Below are 18,696 nucleotides of genomic sequence, written 5' to 3' on the forward strand. Positions count from 1 at the left end.
ACAAGTAGGGGACCTGAAATATTGAAACATACGTTTTGACCACAGACATCCTAGTAAAGAACGATCAGGTCCGTTTATCAACACACCGAAAATAATTTCAATGTTGGCACATGCATCACGCAGTTGCCCCGAATACGTGCGTGGGGTGTCATTCTCGATTTTGACAATGGTCGATTAATCACTGTGGAACATTATTTCTGTCAATTTTTTTCATTCTGTTGATCATACAGTTTTTATTGTTTTGTTTTTAGTAATTTTTATTGTTTGAATTTGCGATGCATGACGGATAATACACTCAGAAGACACATCCTTAATATTACTCAGGTCAGTGAAGTATTTGAAATTGGGTATCTGACTACTGAGTTTAAGGGTTCAGAAATTACAAATCTGTTATTACCTAATACAAACATATTACAAATAACTGTTTAATATGGGTTTTTTTTACTCATGTTGCATGTTGGTCCAGACCATCCGCTTTTGCAGTTCCCAGAACACCCTGTGACATCATCACAATCGGAAGTGCAGTGACATGTGTAGCTGCAGCCTAACCCATACCGACTGTCTGGACAAACTCCTAGAAAGGAAAACAGTGACACAGATCATAGAAACTCATTATACACTCACTGGTACTCTATTTCCAAACTTCTTCAGGACTGTTATTATGACTTAATGGTAAACTATGGATACCGTGATAGACTGCTGATCCTAAACTTAACGTACACATACAGGTGCGGATGCAGAATGTCTTGAGAGAAGGCACACCAAACGTTTCCAGAGTAAACGAAATACATACACACATACACATATGCATACATAAATGCATATACATACGCACATACATGCATATGCATGCATTCATACACACATACATACATACATGCCTCAATAGCTCAGAGCGCATCGTGATTAGTCTGCAATTTGGGGGCGATTCGGTGCCAGAGGTTCCCAGCAAAGGCATGGAATAATTTGTTAGGCCAGAAAGGATTTAATTATCCCCTGTGCCAGTGTGTTAATATATATATATATGTAACAGTCAACCTCGACAGTACTGCAGATAAAAAGTAGATTCAAGTTGTTTCATTTTTAAGAAAAACAAAATCTGAATTTTTCCCCTTTTCTGTGGAATGACCCACTGTATACAATATATAGATATTCATACACAAATGCATACATACACATAGATACATACATACATTCATTTGTACACCACATCTTCCTTCCCATGTCCCTTCCCCTGTGACCTACGTCCGTGGTATATACTGTCCCGTCTGTGGGAGATGCCATATAAAATGGTATTCGATGTATTGTCGAAGTAAACTTTGTGGCTGTAGCAGGATTGCTATCTCTCTCTCTCTCTCTCTCTCTCTCTCTCTCTCTCTCTCTCTCTCTCTCTCTCTCTCTCTCTCTCTCTCTCTCTCTCTCTACTCTTATATTATATCATATCATTCCATTCCATTCCATTCCATTCCATTCCATTCCATTTCATTTCATTTCATTATTATTATTATTATTATTAATACATGGTTCATCCGGATAGTATTCGAAATCCTGGTATTGATAAAACATTTACTGTATCTGGGCTGATAGCCTACTTGAAACTGTGACAATATTACAGCATCAGTTAATCGCACATCTAACGGAAGCCACATATATTGAGATACGAAACCCACTGCTGCCACGCAGTGGGTTAATATCTTCGATTGACAGCAAGTGATCTTGTATATGCCTTATCCCACAAACAGGAGAACTAGCTGGAACGAGAAATAGCTCAATGGGTCCATCGAAGGGCGTGGATTCTAGATCGACCGCGCACCCAGCGAACCTTCATTACTGGGTTAACTCTCTCCCCATAGGAATACTTCATAAACAACAACAGAAAAACATCCGACGTTTTAAAATATAATAACAAAAGAAGTATGCAACACAGAACACCGAAATGTTGTACACAGACAGATTTATTCTGTTATCTACTAATAGTATGGTAAAATATTCACTTTGATATAGAGCGAACGTGTACGATAGTGTATGCTACTAACTTTAAGATTAAACCTGATATATCATCGACAAGGTACTCGTATTGAGTGTAGTAAAATGTTGTCGATTTATGTGCAATATATAGAACCATTAGTATAAAAAATAAAACAACAATACTTCCCCATAGTGAACAAGGTTGTCTGTTCATGGTGCTAAAATAGTTCATTGATTAGTATAATATATATGAATATTTGTTGTTAATCTGTCTATATCTGTGGCAGAACTATCTCCTGTATATGTACAAAAAACAAACAAAAAAAACACCAAAAACACCAAAAAAAAAACAAAAAAAAACAAACAAACAAACAATAAACAACAAAATCTACCCCAAATGAAGACATCTTTAACGTACACCAGCAGTGATTTCTCTACCAGTTGATGTCATGGCGGGACGACACCATGTATATGCGTGAGTTTTGAAATTTTGCCGAGTTTGGCTTTGACAAAAATGCGTTACGGGCAAGTGAGTAGCCAAGCTGATAAACCAGGTTACATCGTCCCCGGAATTGCTGAACAACTTGAACTGGAAGTACAGGCCCATGTCGTGTGCTTCAAAGTGATCATGATATTATGTGTATCAGAATATATCTGGCATGTAAATATGAGGACGGTGGTACGTACAGCACATTATAATCACTGTGTACAATATACTCAGGGGTTGTCCTATGGCTCTGTTCAAGATGCATTCATTCATTCATTCATTTATGGTTTCATATTGTAGTGGGTACGTTAGTGATACAGAAATGAGTAAGTTAATGATATATAACAAATTACTAAGTTAAACAATATGGGTTCTGTCTTTCATTCCTATAACGATTCTCGTTATCGCAGTTGATTCATACAATATCGACCTCCTAAAACAAAAAAATATGTTGACGCCGTCGGTCAAAAATGGCATTTGCGGGATAAAATAGACAATAACACCCGCAAATCTAAAAACGTCACATGGTTATCTCCTAAATAAACTATCCTATTTAGAACATGCAATGATTTCGTCCATTAAAAAGCAAATATACAGCTATTTATATTTTATTGAAAAAACGTAAAATAAAGCAGGTAATGCAGTTCTCCAGACACAATTACATTTAAATAAACATATTAGGAACAAGAAATTATGTCCTCCATAAAAACGCCAGGAAACTATTTATATTTCATTGAACAAACGAACTATGGAGCAGACAATGTGGTCCACCAGACACCTTGTTGAAACATGCAATGCTGTCCTCCATAAACATAGAAAGATTCAAAGCTATTTATATTTGTTTGAACAAACGAACTATGACAATGCTGTTCTACAGACACAAATACATTCAAATAAGCTCACCTATTTCGAGTAGACATTCCCGCCCGCCACAAATGTCACACATATAAAACATATTTACATGTTACTGACAAAATAAGGATTCCAATGCCTTGTCAACTATTGAACAAACAAACTATGGAGACGACAATATGCTTTCATCCATAAAACCCCCCAGAAAACTATTTATATTTTATTGAACAAACGAACTATGGAGCAGACAATGTGGTCCTCCAGAAACCTTGTTGGAATATTGCAATGCTGTCCTCCATAAAACATAGACAGCTTCAAAGCTATTTATATATTAATGAAAAAAACTAACTATGTGACAATGCTTACAGACACAAATACATTCAAATAAGCTAACCTATTTGGAGCAGACAATCCCGCCCGCCACAAATATAACCAATATAAAACATATTTACATGTTACTGGCAAAATAAGCAGCAGGCAATGCTATTTTTGATATGGAACAATTATTCTAATGCCTTGTCAACTATTAATGAAACAATAATTACATGAGTTTCGTCCCAAAATAGTTTCCGTTCAGTTGTTTGTGTGGCGGTTGCCAGAATTGGAGCGAGTGTCTTTAATTTCCAGTTATTTTATCGTAGACATTCTGCGGTGAGTGTGATGGATCAAGATGTTCATATTCGTTCAGCTGAATATCTTGTCCTGCATTGACATAACCACTGTCGCTATCACCTAGGGGCCGTTGTGAAACATCATCTGTTCTACGGGACCTTGGTGAATTCACGTAGCCGCTCTCGTGAGAGGTATCAACTTTCGCGATGTCTCGTTCACGACCGGTCTGTCTGGCTACGATTTCATAGTGTCCACCATCTTGGTTTGCCACACTAGAGTTTTCTCTTGTTGTAGATCCAGGCGTCATCTTGTAACGTCTCACGTGCCTAGAATGATTATGACACAAATACATGCCAATATATCTCTTAAAACGTGTATTTCATGTAGCCAATATGTCGAGTAGGCCTACCTAGTAATATGTGTTCAGCAAGCGTTTATAATAATGTACGCATATTTCATGAAATACCATTTGGTGTCCATTTCGTATTATGCAAATTACTAGATGTAATCCTTAATAAGCACGGGAGCAGTTGAGATGGCCTCTGGTGATCTTACACTTGGCTTTCCCTAAACAATAAGGCCGCCGTGTAAATAGCTACATTTGTGTTAAGTAACACAGATGGTGGCCTCCATTGCGGTTGTATTTATTGTATTCTTCTTATTACGTAATATTTATCGCCGTGTATGTATGGTATTCGAGGAACCTGGGTGCAAACAAGATCCTAAGTAAGTAAAAATAATGTCTCCGGCAGTGCAGATAAAAACAGGGGGAGCAATAAGATGATAGGAAACTGTTATAACGGCCTTGCATATTATATCATAGATTAATTGGTTGTGTTGGCTGTCTTCAACACAAAGTCGACACTCTATGTTTGATTCTTATTTAGATACACCTGGTGTTAGAGCCAACATCCCCAGAGTCTATCGTTCTCAATTAGCCAATCAATGTGCTCTATTGGTGTCGTTAAACTAAACAGTTTCATTTCGCCTGAAGATTTTGTCAGAATTATCAAATGTTTGACATTCAATAGACGATGTAGAGAATAATACACGAGTGGCCGTTAGATACCATTTGTCTCAAAACGAGTTGTTTTAAAATGTATCTAAGGAGCGAAAGCGAGTTTGATACGTTTTCAAACAACGAGTTACGAAATAAATGGTATCTAACGGACACAAATGTATCATTCTATTTCTTACATATCCTCAAAAACCAGGTTTTAAACGCATTTTAACATCTTTTCGACCAAATGTTATTTACAGCCATTGCACTTGTTGCTAACTTGCGCCTCACAGGACCATGAATGTCAGGCTAAATATACGTCACAATGAAATCGATTTCCATCGTGTACTGTTTCATTGGATGTATGGCAGTGGTGACCTGGACATCACCTAGGAACAGCCAGTCGTACGTCTTGAAATTGCTGACACACGTACATGTGTAAACAACCACGGGTTATCAAAAATAACGAATGGTTTTCTCACCAACTTGTGTGTAAGAAAATTGATTAATCAATAGTCTTTACAAACGTACACAATACAAACTTTACTTTCCTTTTAAAGACTACATATGTATGCAGTCAAAATTATTAAACCTCTGACACCCTATATACGATGATTAATTAATGTGTTCTCTAGTGGTGTCGTTATAACTTCGTTTATATTTACTCTGTATTGCACGCTATGAAGTTTTAGAGAATACAAATCTTATCTTGTCTTGTCAAACAAAACAAACTTGGCTTTTCTCTTAAGACTATATATCAGAATTATCAAACGTTTAAAGTCAATGCAGCCGACGACCAATGTGTTCCATTAGTGGTGTTAACGCGAAATTTCGTTTCATATGTCATCGTAGGATGATCAATATCAAAACACGTTACCATTATATCATGTTCACTTCAATCTATTCATTCATGGCTGATAAAGACCGCGATAATTGCCAGCTCGAACAAAAATAGTTCAGTAGTTCACAATGAATTTTCTATGTGGGTCCAGCTGTTGTTCACCTATGGCAGTCTAGTTAACACAAATGACTGTTATAACAATACGCAGGTGCCATTCAGTATATATTTCCTGTAGGCAATACACAACCACTTGTCATGTAGTTACTTGTTGTGTCAGCTTTATATAGTGTGGTTTAGGAAATAGTTCTTAATAGAAAAAAAACCCTACAACATTATAATATGTTTTTTTAATTTTGTCTTTGATGATTACACGTTAGTCTAACCCTGTAGTATTTGAATAACCCATTCGTTTGAAGCTACTTGCTATGTGTAGTACTAACTGATAACAACTGTGCTAGTGGTATAGTGCCACTTGTATAACAGCAACACGAGGCGGTGCTCAGGTATGAGAGCTGTTAACTCAACCATTTCGTGGTCGACCTGTATTGATTTATAACAAGGTATTTTTTTAGTTGAGAACATTCCCAAAAATTAGTAGTCACATGGGTAGGACTTTCCTTTGGCACTGTCATGTATAAAGAATATTATAACATTTTAATACTTATCATAAATAGTTAGGGTTAGGGTTAGTGACAGTGCCAAAGGAAAGTCCTTCCGTCACATGACCCTCTCGATAGTGTTGTATGTTTTTACTGAATATATTCTGACATAAAAATTTCAGCGAACTGCATGCAGTAATAATTGGTCGTTGAATGACTTAAAATTTTACAATATACATACCAAAAGAAGACCCCAGCAAGTGCAATCAGTAGTATGGAAACTATTCCCAAGGCAACGGCCAATGCAATAATCGTGGATCCACTGTCATTCTGACTGATCTCTAAAGCTGAAATGAAAATCACATTTACTATACCCCGTACCAGCCATATATAATATGTAAAGTGTTTTGGGTCTTTCGTGACATAGAAGGAAAAATAAAACTAATTTGCAAATAACAAATACATTCTATCTTATTGTAAAATATGTAAAACCATTGGACAATATATACAAACCAGCAATGGTGCCAGGTGGTTACAATTTGGTTTCTTTAACGACACCGCTTTAACCTTCTGTTATGTTAAACAATGTTAGGAGGTGAACTCCCATAAATATGGTTAAATAACAACTTTTAATATTCAGCTATCTTTAAAAGTGAATGACATATAACGCATTGTGGTGTCTGCATCAAAGTTTAATTGGAGTTGTTTCCCTTTTCAGTTACGTCGAAATAAAGATTGGTGAAAAGCCTAGGTGGTGCAGTGGTTAAACCATCGGACTACAGGCTGGTAGGTACATAGTCCGCACCCTGGTATCGGCTCCAACCCAAAGCGAGTTCTTAAGGGCTAAGTGGGTAGGTGTAAGGCCTTTACACCCTCTTGTCTCTCACTAACCACTGACAACCTAACAACTAACCCACTGTCCTGGACACACAGCCCAGATAGCTGAGGTATATGCCCAAGACAGCGTGCTCGAACCTTAATTGGATATAAGCACGAAAATAAGTTGAAATAAAATGAAATCAAAGAATGGTGGGCAATCAGCATACATGTAAGGGACAGTCATGGTCCCCCTCCTGTTTACATATTATGGGTGTGTAATAACTAATGACTAATGTTACTAATATCTGTTTTATTTATATTATGACTAATGTTATTAATAGCTGTTTTATTATATTATGATTAATGTTTCTGCAAATTAAGCATAAATAGGGAACATGGTTGTTATCTGCAAAACATATTTACTTTCTTCTTTTTACGTTAGGTCAAATTTTATTTATTGAAAACAAAGCACTGCCAAAGTTTACTGATAATACAGGAGAGAGAGAGAGAGAGAGAGAGAGAGAGAGAGAGAGAGAGAGAGAATATAATACAAATTTGGATGCACACATGCAACATAGAGATATCCTATTGAAGGTAGCTTGCCATCTTACAACATGTTTTTTATCAGGTCAAGTGTTGTGCATTTTTATACTACCTAACCAGTCACTAGTGTGTTTCTGAAAATAACTTAAAACATCAACATTCTGACGATCACAAGACTGTCTTGAGTCTCTCTATAAACATTAGGACAACAAGTATGAAGTTAAATATACAAACATGAAAACACTACAAAATAATATGTAAGTTCAACCAGATAATATTATACCACACACTATTTTAAAGGACTATGTACATTTATGTCAATATTATACTTACAGAAATGATAAGTCATAGCAATTTGAAACGCATCTGGAATGCATGCATTAAAACCATAATCTATATTCAAGGTGTCATGTATAGGGTGTTCAAGGATAGGCCTATAGTATATAGATGACATTATAGGTATATTAAATAAATAATGTATATGGAAATTACAAACTACAAGTACGTACTGGTGGTGCACGTGTCTCCTTGCCAACCATCCAGACATCCTCCGTTACAAGATCCCGTCACGTGATCGCATGGCGCTGAGGGGTCTCTACACTTTCGTTCACTGCAGGAATAGCTACAACCACTGCCGTATTTCCCATCACACTCTGTGTGATATACACATAAGAAAACATTCATAGACGCAGTTAAAGCAAATTGTTGACTTCCAGTTCAAGGAATATACTATGCTGCATTTGACCATTTGCGGACGTTCATGCTGGTTATATAGTCGCAAATAAAGATTTACTGGTGAAGCATAGCCAAGACAGTAAAATGAATATTTGCAACTCCATAACCAGCATGAACATCCACACAGAGCTGGTTTAAGGATCTGCGGGGCCTGTAGCACAAATAGCAGTGGGGCCCCATTCCCAGGATATATATTTTGCAGCCCCGTTGGGGAGAGTGAACAATTACCTGAGGAAAATAAATGTGCACATCACCGCGGGCCCCCCTGAAGCGAGGGGCCTGTAGCACATGCTGCATGTGCCTCAAGATAAACTGGCCCTGCGTCCGCAAATGGTAAAGTACAACCTTCTTATCCCCATTCTAATTCAATAAATGCGTTTTCTTTTTACAAATCGTTTAAATAATATTTTTTAGAATGAACGCAGCGTTATCAAAAACCTGGTCACTACTATAGTGTTTGAAGTCATCCCCCTTATAAAATAATTATAGTGTAGGCAGATTAAAAAATATGTTTTTACTTGTAATACAAATGTTGCTCTTAATGTCGTTTGTGTCTTTTATTGTTGTAATAATGACAATACCAGCCATTATTACCAATTTCAATAATTCCGAATACTCATCACGACAACTGGAGCTTGATAACAGAGATTAATAATTAGACATAGTTGCTGATACATACTTCCGCATTCCTGTCATCGTCACTTCCAAATATACAGGGAGAAGTAGCGTATAAATATGCAAATAGGTTCTTGGGGAATCCCCTAAATTTCCGACATGTACATGCTCGTTATACTGCCGCACATGGATTTATTTAGCCAATCAAATTCCATGTTATACGCAGAGTGAATTAGAATGCGACATTAGGTACTGCATACAGTCTTGAATTATTAGTTTTAATTATTTTCTACACATGATCCAGCTCGGGAAATATTTGTTATATCCTAGGATCTTCTACAGTGATGGTGCTATTTTATTTTATTTTCTTTAATAACACCAAACAATATTAATGTTATTTGACCATAAATATTGTCGAGAAAACCGTTATACTATTCAAAAATCGTATCTCTTCTAAAGGTCGTGAATGCCATCACGAATGATTCTAATGACCTTTTGTCTAGACTGACATACGTTAAGAGTAAACACTTGGACACATCAGAGGCATAACTTTGTTTTATGACTTGATAATTAGTATTAAATGCCGGAGTGCTTAACAAGACTGGGTAACATAGTATTAGGTTATATATCGTCAATAACAAGAAGTACAGTGGGGCGGGGTCTAGATCAGTCTGTAGAACGCTCACATGACGTGTTTGGGTCTTAGGGTCAAATGGAATCCTATTGGCTTTTTCATTCACAACCAGTGCCACAAGGCCCGTGTATCAAAGGCCGTATTATGTGCTGTCCTGTTTAGTTTAAACAATATTTATTTCACAAAAGAAATGGATTGGGAAACAGGCTATTGGCCTATATTAATGCCTCTCCACACATACTTTGTCACATACAATGTATAATATACACATATATCAGTTGACATGTTCTTCAGAGAATTAGAAACAATTACATAATTTGCACTCAAACATAAAAACAAGTCTAAATGACCATTAAATTAATATACTTGTCCATGCGTACACGTACCCACGTACATAAATATACCCGATTTCCTAAGGTTAAATTAAATCAGTGATTCTCGCCCACCGCCCACAGTACAGTAGCCAAACTTGCAAGTGAAAATGTGATGTACTGTCCTGTTTGTGGGAAAGTGCAAATACAATATTATTTACTACGTTTGACATCCAGTAGCTGAAAATGATTTAATTAATATGCATTAGTGGAGTAGTTGGACAAACACAATTTGAATGTAGACTTTATTGACAAAATTATCAGATATTTGACATCCAACATTTGATGATTAATTAATCAATGTTTTCTAGTGTTATTAAACAAAACAAACTTTGCTTTACCAGTACAGTCTTCTCCTATCCAGTTTTCCTCACATTCTCCTCCACAGGAACCAGTCACGTGATCACAACTTGCAGCTTTATTCAGACAGCGTCTTCTTGTGCAGATAAACGAACAATCGGCGCCATACCGACCAGTGTCACATGCTGGTAGGAAACATATTTACGGGTAAAATATTGATTGTTTTTGTTTTCTTAGTTTTGTTTGGCGTATCGTGGTTAAAACAAACATATATTCTTCGGCTTTTACTTAAATGGTATGTTTCAATTGATTTGTTTCCATTGTATTTCCAGGACAAAAAAACAAAGGCACCTAGAGTATCCATTGGGTATGTGTAATATATACAAAGGACACATACAATATTCAAAAGTACACTAACATGCCATTTAATATTCCATGACCACCATTAAAAAGTTAAACATTTATTGTATTCATTTGTATTCATTTCATAAACGCATGCCCAGCATCCTTCACCTGGATCAACGCCTACTCTGAGTGTACATTAATCTTCAAATTCGTCCAACATTCTTGCGACAAGTAAATGCTTCTGTTTTTGATCAGTTAAGGTGTTCTGAATTTTGACATTACATGACGAGTCTCTATTAGTTACGGGTGTTTTTTTTGACAAGGCGTACGGAAATGTACGCCCTTCCAAAATCTGTATTTTCGGAGGCGCAAACGAAGGAAATACAGATTTTGGAGGGGCGTACAATTCCGTATGCCCTGTCAATAAACCGCGTAAGGAATGTATTACCTTTCAGATCAGTACTCATTTTGAGTTTGAGTTTAATAACATAACATAACATGTCATCAAATTCCTAAAAACGTATTGGATTTTTTGGTAAACAAATAACTATTCAAGGTATTTACGTCTTCTTTTTGTTCTTTTTTTTGGGTCAGCTGTTTGAGTATTAATTATAGTGTCAACAAGAATGCCGGGTGTTTCGCAAAGGAAGACAACTCTAAGCAGCTTCTTATCTTGCGTGGTTTATAGATTTATGATTACGATGTAATCGTGTCGGGAAAACAAAATTGAACACCCACAGCCAAACAAAAATATTTGTCATGTTATACTAACTTGTAGAACCTGTTACAAAAATCATGCCAAGTTATTACTGAAAATATTTCTAACACGGTTACTGATTACGCAATGCTATATTCTAGTATTAGCTTTTAATACGCGGATACCTACAATCTAGCGCATTTTCTGGCCAAACGTGCTCACGAAATCTTCAAATAAACAGTAATTTTTTAATTTTTTTTACCGAATTGTGGTATTCCCATTCATAATGAATTCAAGTATTTTAACACATTTATTCAGTGAGGTGTTTTGGACAAAATTTCGTCGGTCTCATCCTCAGTTTGTATTACAACCAGTCGAGTAAATCACGTGACATTTTGTACACCCGGGCAAATTTTGTATTTTCCGACAAATCCTCTATTTTCCCACAAATGACACGCTGTACTTGTGGTATGCATTAGCTATTGACCAATCAAAATGCATGCAATTTATCTAAAAGGTAATAATCGGATGTATGTCTGAAACGTACAAAAATCCACTATCATAAAATTTCTGATGATTACACTCCATAAACATTAAGAAAACAAGAATGAAGTTTGACGTACAGAACTGAAAACACTACACAAGTATCTGTAATAATCTGTTATAATAAGACATAGCCAGGACATTAATATAGGCAGGTGTAACTGAAGTTTACATTTAATCAAAACAGCACGCTGTTTAATTCGTATACAGAAGAGACGTTTAATGCATTTCACACTTTATAATTATAGGTTTCCTTACGTTTCATACAGCTTGGTTTCTTCCATCCTGGTGTACAGCCATTTTGACATGTTCCACTTTCAGCATCACACGTCGTACTGTCTCCATCACAGTGTCGTTCACTGCATCTGAACTTACACCCAGATCCAAACGTGCTTCCGCGACATTCTGTAAAATGATGTAGTATGATATTATGTTATTAGAAACTCGGGATCACTCGCATTTTCACCCAAATCCAGTCAAATAATACTATACCTAATGGATAATTATTTCAAAATTTCAAATAATAAAATTGTATGACCTTTTTCATGCTAAGGATTTTGTAATTTCATTTAATATATATATATATATATATATATATATATATATATATATATATATATATATATATATATATACTCTTCAAAAAAAGAAACGCAAAAGGGTACAAATGGGTTATAACTCCGATTTTATGTTTCCTACCGGTTCATGCTTTGTGAATATAAGGTCATTGCATGTCCCAAACACATTCCGACGGTTACATTCGATAAAACGCAGCTACTGTACAATAAAGTTCCAAAATGTGAATATTCGCAAAAACGCAGCCACGTGCAAACCATGTCACCACTGCACGTGCGTTGTCTGCACATGCAACATGAACACCGACAGTATAAAAGTGCAGGGTGTTCGCTTGCCTGGCCTCTGTATCTGGCCGACAGTTGACAATCCAGGACATGCCACGTCTCAGTGAACCGCAGAGAAACAATGCCATCGGCCAACTAGACGCAGGCGAATCCAGAACGGCCGTTGCCAGGGCATTCCATGTGTCCCCAAGCACCATCTCCAGACTGTGGGACCGTTACCAGCAACATGGATCAACACGTGACCTCCCTAGATCCGGTCGACCACGGGTCACTACCCCCGGCCAGGACCGCTACATCCGGGTACGCCACATTCGGGAACGATTGACTACTGCCACCTCCACAGCCGCAGCAATACCAGGTTTGCGCAGGATATCCGACCAGACCGTACGGAACCGCCTACGTGAGGTAGGAATTCGTGCCAGACGTCCATTTCGAGGTGTCATCTTAACACCACAACACCGTCGACTCCGACTGCAGTGGTGCCAGATTCATCGACAATGGCCTCAACTGCGATGGAGACAGGTGTGGTTCAGTGACGAGTCCCGATTTCTGCTCCGACGTCATGATGGAAGATGTCGCGTGTATAGGCGTCGTGGTGAACGTTATGCGGCAAACTGCGTGCAGGAAGTGGACAGATTCGGCGGGGGTAGTGTCATGGTGTGGGCAGCCATCTCACACACTGGCAGAACTGACCTGGTCCACGTGCAGGGCAACCTGAATGCACAGGGCTACATTGACCAGATCCTCCGGCCACACATCGTTCCAGTTATGGCCAACGCCAACGCAGTGTTCCAACATGACAACGCCAGGCCTCACACAGCACGTCTCACAACGGCTTTCCTACAGAACAACAACATTAATGTCCTTCCTTGGCCATCGATATCACCGGATTTGAACCCAATTGAGCATCTATGGGACGAGTTGGACCGACGCCTCCGACAGCGACAACCACAGCCCCAGACCCTGCCCGAGCTGGCAGCAGCCTTGCAGGCCGAGTTGGCCACCATCCCCCGGGACGTCATCCGTACTCTGGTTGCTTCAATGGGCAGGCGGTGCCAGGCAGTTGTCAACACACGCGGAGGCCACACCCGGTATTGACTCCAGATGACCTTGACCTTGGTGGTGTGTGCTATCACTTACTCACAATGGACTAGAGTGAATTGTGAACAATCCTGCAACATTTGGTAATTATCGGACTCACCATTCAATAATTAAATCAATTCTCCAAATGTTACGACAATGTGGTTTTGCGTTTCTTCTTTTGAAGAGTATATATATATATATATATATATATATATATATATATATATATATATATATATATACATGTATGTAGTATTTATGTTTGTATTATCAATATGTTAACAGTATATAGCATAATAAGGTCAAATATGCATGCAACGCATGTACATAGTAAAAAGTAACCATATACATGTACCAGTTGCACAGTCTTGTAATTCAAAACCATCCAAGCATGTTCCTGTGCAGCTTCCATAAAACTGGTCACATTCCGAGGAGGTGTTGTAACAGTTCCGAGAGCTACAGGACATATTACAGTTGAAGCCGTAGTCACCACTGCAGTCTGAAAATATCAATACAATGGTATACATATCTTTACCATTTGAAAATATTAGTACAGTGTGATAGATGTTTTTACAATCTGAAAATATCATCTCAGTGTTATAGATATGTTTACAAGTGGGTAATATCAATGCAGTGTGATAGATGTTTTTACAGTTTACAAACGTCAATACAGTCTGATGGATGTCCTTGTGTCTTCCATATTTCTAAACAGAACCATAATATTTGCGTCGCAATTAATGAAACAACTGTGTTTTATTGTACGTATTAAAACAGTGACACAAGAAGCACATAGCAGGATATGTTCGTTACAAGTTGTATATTGAAGAACATTAAAACATTAAGTAAAAACAGGAAACCAGCATAATATTTTTAGAACATTGCAGTGTCCACCCCTCCAAATCATTACTCTGTCATTTATCCGTCGCAGATCGGTGTACACCAAACCAAGATGCCATGTTCCACACATTTATACTTTCTGTCGCAGTCTGTATGTTATTATGTCCCCATAAATATTGTCATTAGCTCTCTTCCCCCTTTCCCCAAGTTAAATTGGTTGAACTATAGACGGGTTTATTGGCCAGTAATGTCAAAGTACTGTGCGCAGCCATGTTTAGAATCACGGGATCGGCCCACTATTCAGGGAGCAAAACTCGCACAATAATATCATGTGATGGCATTGTGTATGACCTTTTTGGTACGTGTTGTGAAAGCAAAAGCAGTATGTCGAATAATTGAATTCATTTCACAATTGTAGATACATATCAAAGTTAGTGGAATTGTGTTACCCATTAAAAAGGTAAATAATAAAGAACATAATTATGCTCACGAATACAAACGCGTAACGAATAATTTAAACATATGCAAACAAATATAAACTTTTTAATTTTAGTAGAGGGGTATGTCAAATGGTCCCACCTCCACTTCTCCTGTTTTGTTTGTACTTGTCTTGGACGTTATCAGGAAGTTTTCAAACGGAGCTCGGCTTATTAATCTTCGACAAACTCAAATTGCAGTTTTAACCCTTTTGTGAACCCCTTTAAAACCCCTGGTACCACCCCGGGAGATCCGTTGGAAGCATCTGAACCCTTACCACCGTTAACCCCAGTTTTATTCATTTGTATTTGTCTTGGGCATTACTCGTAGAGGTGGGTAACTTTTGTACTGCCCACTAAAGTCATACGACTGTAGTATAGCTCATTTGAAAGCTTATTATGTCTAGTTTATCATACATCAAACATGGTCACATTTTTTATTTTGTAAAAGAACATGTTTATTTCCAAATAAATTGCTATATACCTCTTATTTGTTTCCTTTTTATGATCAGCAAAGGGTTTTTTAATAATGATAATTCCAATAATCATGAAAAATTAGCAATTAGGTAAATGTGCTTAAAGAAACGATAACTCATGAAAGCTCATGCAATCAGACGCTGGATTTAAGTGAAGCATCATTTGTCAGTATACGTAACAGGATGTTTCCTATATCAAAAATTAAATGCGTAACTGCTATGTTGTTAAATGGTGCTTGGGGGTCCAACCACGGAAATGTGAAAATTGTCAGTGGCATGTCTGACCACATTAAGCATTGTCAGTGGTACAACGTCGCTTTGTGTACTGAACGTAACCGATGTGGTGGTGGTAGCGTAAGGGTATGGGCAGGAAGTTTTGACATCGGAAAACCCCCCACATCATTTTCATCATTTTCAGTATGACATCACAAAAGCCATCACTCCAGTTGTCATTCTGTTCATGCAGCAATATCCAGGTTTTCTGTTTCAACATGACAATGTACGCCATCATTCAGCCAAACTAACGGCTGGACTTCTTCAAAGGAACAATATTGAGATAGTAAACTGGCTTGCAAGATCGCCTGACTTGTTCCCTAGTGTGCAGGTATGGGATTTGTTGGGTCGTAGGGTACGAGCGAAACAGACACATATTCACACCTTAAACATGTTTTGACTCGTGAATGGATCTCTATCACTATTCCAGAGATCCACCGAGTCATCAGAAGCAGAAGTGGTACCGCTGTCAACATGCAATGCCCAAGGTGCTCAGACATTTTACTGACAATTTTACTGACAAGTAGATTATTTATTTACCATTTTACTAACACTCATTGTTTGTTTAACAAACTAGAATACACATACTCGTAGCGCAGTCAAGTAGTGCATATCCCCGATCACAACCATAGATACATTTCCCAGTCACATGATCACATGGCGAGTTTCCAAGACAATGTCTGTTTATGCAGGATCCGTTACAATCTTTGCCATAGCTACGAGTGGAACACTCTGTAATAATAATTTTAAACATACCGCAAAACAGTTCATGTGTTTCACAGTCAATAATATTAACAATAACTTGCACAACAGCTATAGCATTTCACATTCTAAAATATTTATACTATTCTACATGAAAGCATGAATGTCTCTTCAAACACGCATTTTTCATCCCTGAAGTTATTATATAGCCTTGGAAATCAAGGACGGAAAGGAAATAAATGTTTTATTTAACGACACACTCAACACATTTTATTTACGGTTATATGGCGTCGAACACATGGTTAACCTTGGAAATAAATTAAATGTGATTGTATTGCTATTGCATCCAGAGAAATACATGCAATGGATTTGAAAACAGTATTGGTGTATCTTCAAACACAATATGTATGTTAGCAGTTTCCGTTAGATCTGTTTAAAATATTCATCATTAGAGTGATCTGTCAAATCTCTCTAATGCTAAAAAGTGACAAATTATTTCTACAAAGGCTTCGGATGATGGCGGCAGCTGGACAGGTTAGTTATATGAATTCGCACTAAAACTTTCAGAGTTGAAGACCTGCTGTCCCTTGCATCCCTCTTTCGATGCATGTATGACATGGAGGATGTCGAAAATTCTTGTCCGGGTTTTATTATTTCGTCAAATAAACATTTCCACCTCTGCAGAAATGTATTTTTCTTATGTAATGTAGTAAAACACACGAACACACACACACACACACACACACACACACACACACACGCGCGCGCGCGCGCGCGCGCACACACACACACACACACACAATGTACGCTCTAAACACCTAATCACAGTGAAATGTGCACGAGAGTTGCTTCTAGTTATCTATGTGCACGAGACTTACTTTTAACCTGACAATATCATTGAGTCGGCAGTGACATATGCATCGGCAGTCGGCGGCTGTAGAGTTTTCGTTTTTGTGGGAGAGCAACATCTAAAATGATACCTATAGTATTCCAGAGTACAGTACAATTATTGTGTTCTATAAAGGCAGTCTTCGTCCAGAAACACTCATTCTACCCAGATAACCCGGCCTCGGTGGCGCCGTGGCAGGCCATCGGTCTACAGGCTGGTAGGTACTGGATTCGGATCCCAGTCGAGGCATGGGATTTTTAATCGAGATACCGACTCCAAACCCTGAGTGAGTGCTCCGCAAGGCTCAATGGGTAGGTGTAAACCACTTGCACCGACCAGTGATCCATAACTGGTTCAACAAAGGCCATGGTTTGTGCTATCCTGCCTGTGGGAAGTGCAAATAAAAGATCACTTGCTGCCTGTCGTAAAAAGAATAGCCTATGTGGCGACAGCGGGTTTCCTCTAAAAACAGTGTCAGAATGACCATATGTTTGACGTCCAATAGCCGATGATAAGATAAAAAAATCAATGTGCTCTAGCGGCGTCGTTAAATAAAACAAACTTTACTTTTTTTTCTACCCAGATATCACATATTTCCCACTGATAATTAATGAATCCTTCGGATTTTCAGATCAGTCTGAAGGCGCATTTCAAATATGATGTAACACTGGGGTCGTATGTCTAAATGTCTTGCGACGTTATGGCCCGATCACACTGGCCCGAATGCCATTCCGTTTGTTTTCCGAATAGGAATTTGGGTGTTCGGGGAGCGAACGGATCATATTCGGGAAGCATTCGGTGTGTTCTAGGAGCATACTGGCTGTTCGGCTCCGTACGGATGCATACGGAACGGCATTCGGTAGCTCCAAAAATTTGTTGTGCATGTTCAAAATAATTTTCATCGACCATCCCAATGTGGCGTCCATGTGATTCGGGAAGTATTCGGGAAGCATTCTAGGAGCATACGGCATGTATGGAAAACGTTCGGGAAGCATGCGTCTAGTTCTTGGTGCATTCGGAATGAAAATTTGGAGGTGCTGGGTTCCGTATGCTTTCCGAACACCCCGAATGGACATAGAACATGACGAACCCTTTCCGAACGCTTTTTGAACCCTTGCGGAAAGCATGCGGAAAGAGTT

General features: G+C 38.1%; 1 protein-coding gene across 4 annotated transcripts in view; it reads right to left on the reverse strand.

Moving 5' to 3' along the window:
* Positions 1-161: 161 nt before the first annotated feature.
* LOC121392758 (multiple epidermal growth factor-like domains protein 11) overlaps positions 162-18,696 on the reverse strand; it is a 35,507-nt gene continuing 16,972 nt past the window's right edge. For 3 of the 4 annotated variants that reach the window (XR_005960537.1, XR_005960535.1, XR_005960536.1), the window contains 8 exons: positions 16,555-16,698; positions 14,260-14,403; positions 12,220-12,366; positions 10,418-10,561; positions 8,231-8,374; positions 6,601-6,706; positions 3,853-4,245; positions 162-574 (listed from right to left, as the gene is read on the reverse strand). Coding sequence is in view for 1 of the 4 variants with exons in the window: in XM_041523848.1 (XP_041379782.1) it covers positions 3,924-4,245; positions 6,601-6,706; positions 8,231-8,374; positions 10,418-10,561; positions 12,220-12,366; positions 14,260-14,403; positions 16,555-16,698 (1,151 nt within the window). In the remaining 3 variants the exon portion in view is untranslated. Of the gene's footprint in view, positions 575-1,937; positions 4,246-6,600; positions 6,707-8,230; positions 8,375-10,417; positions 10,562-12,219; positions 12,367-14,259; positions 14,404-16,554; positions 16,699-18,696 lie in introns of those variants that run through there. The other variant, XM_041523848.1, reaches the window with a different exon arrangement.

This window comes from Gigantopelta aegis, unplaced genomic scaffold, assembly GCF_016097555.1.
Source record: "Gigantopelta aegis isolate Gae_Host unplaced genomic scaffold, Gae_host_genome ctg4435_pilon_pilon:::debris, whole genome shotgun sequence".
Taxonomy (NCBI): domain Eukaryota; kingdom Metazoa; phylum Mollusca; class Gastropoda; order Neomphalida; family Peltospiridae; genus Gigantopelta; species Gigantopelta aegis.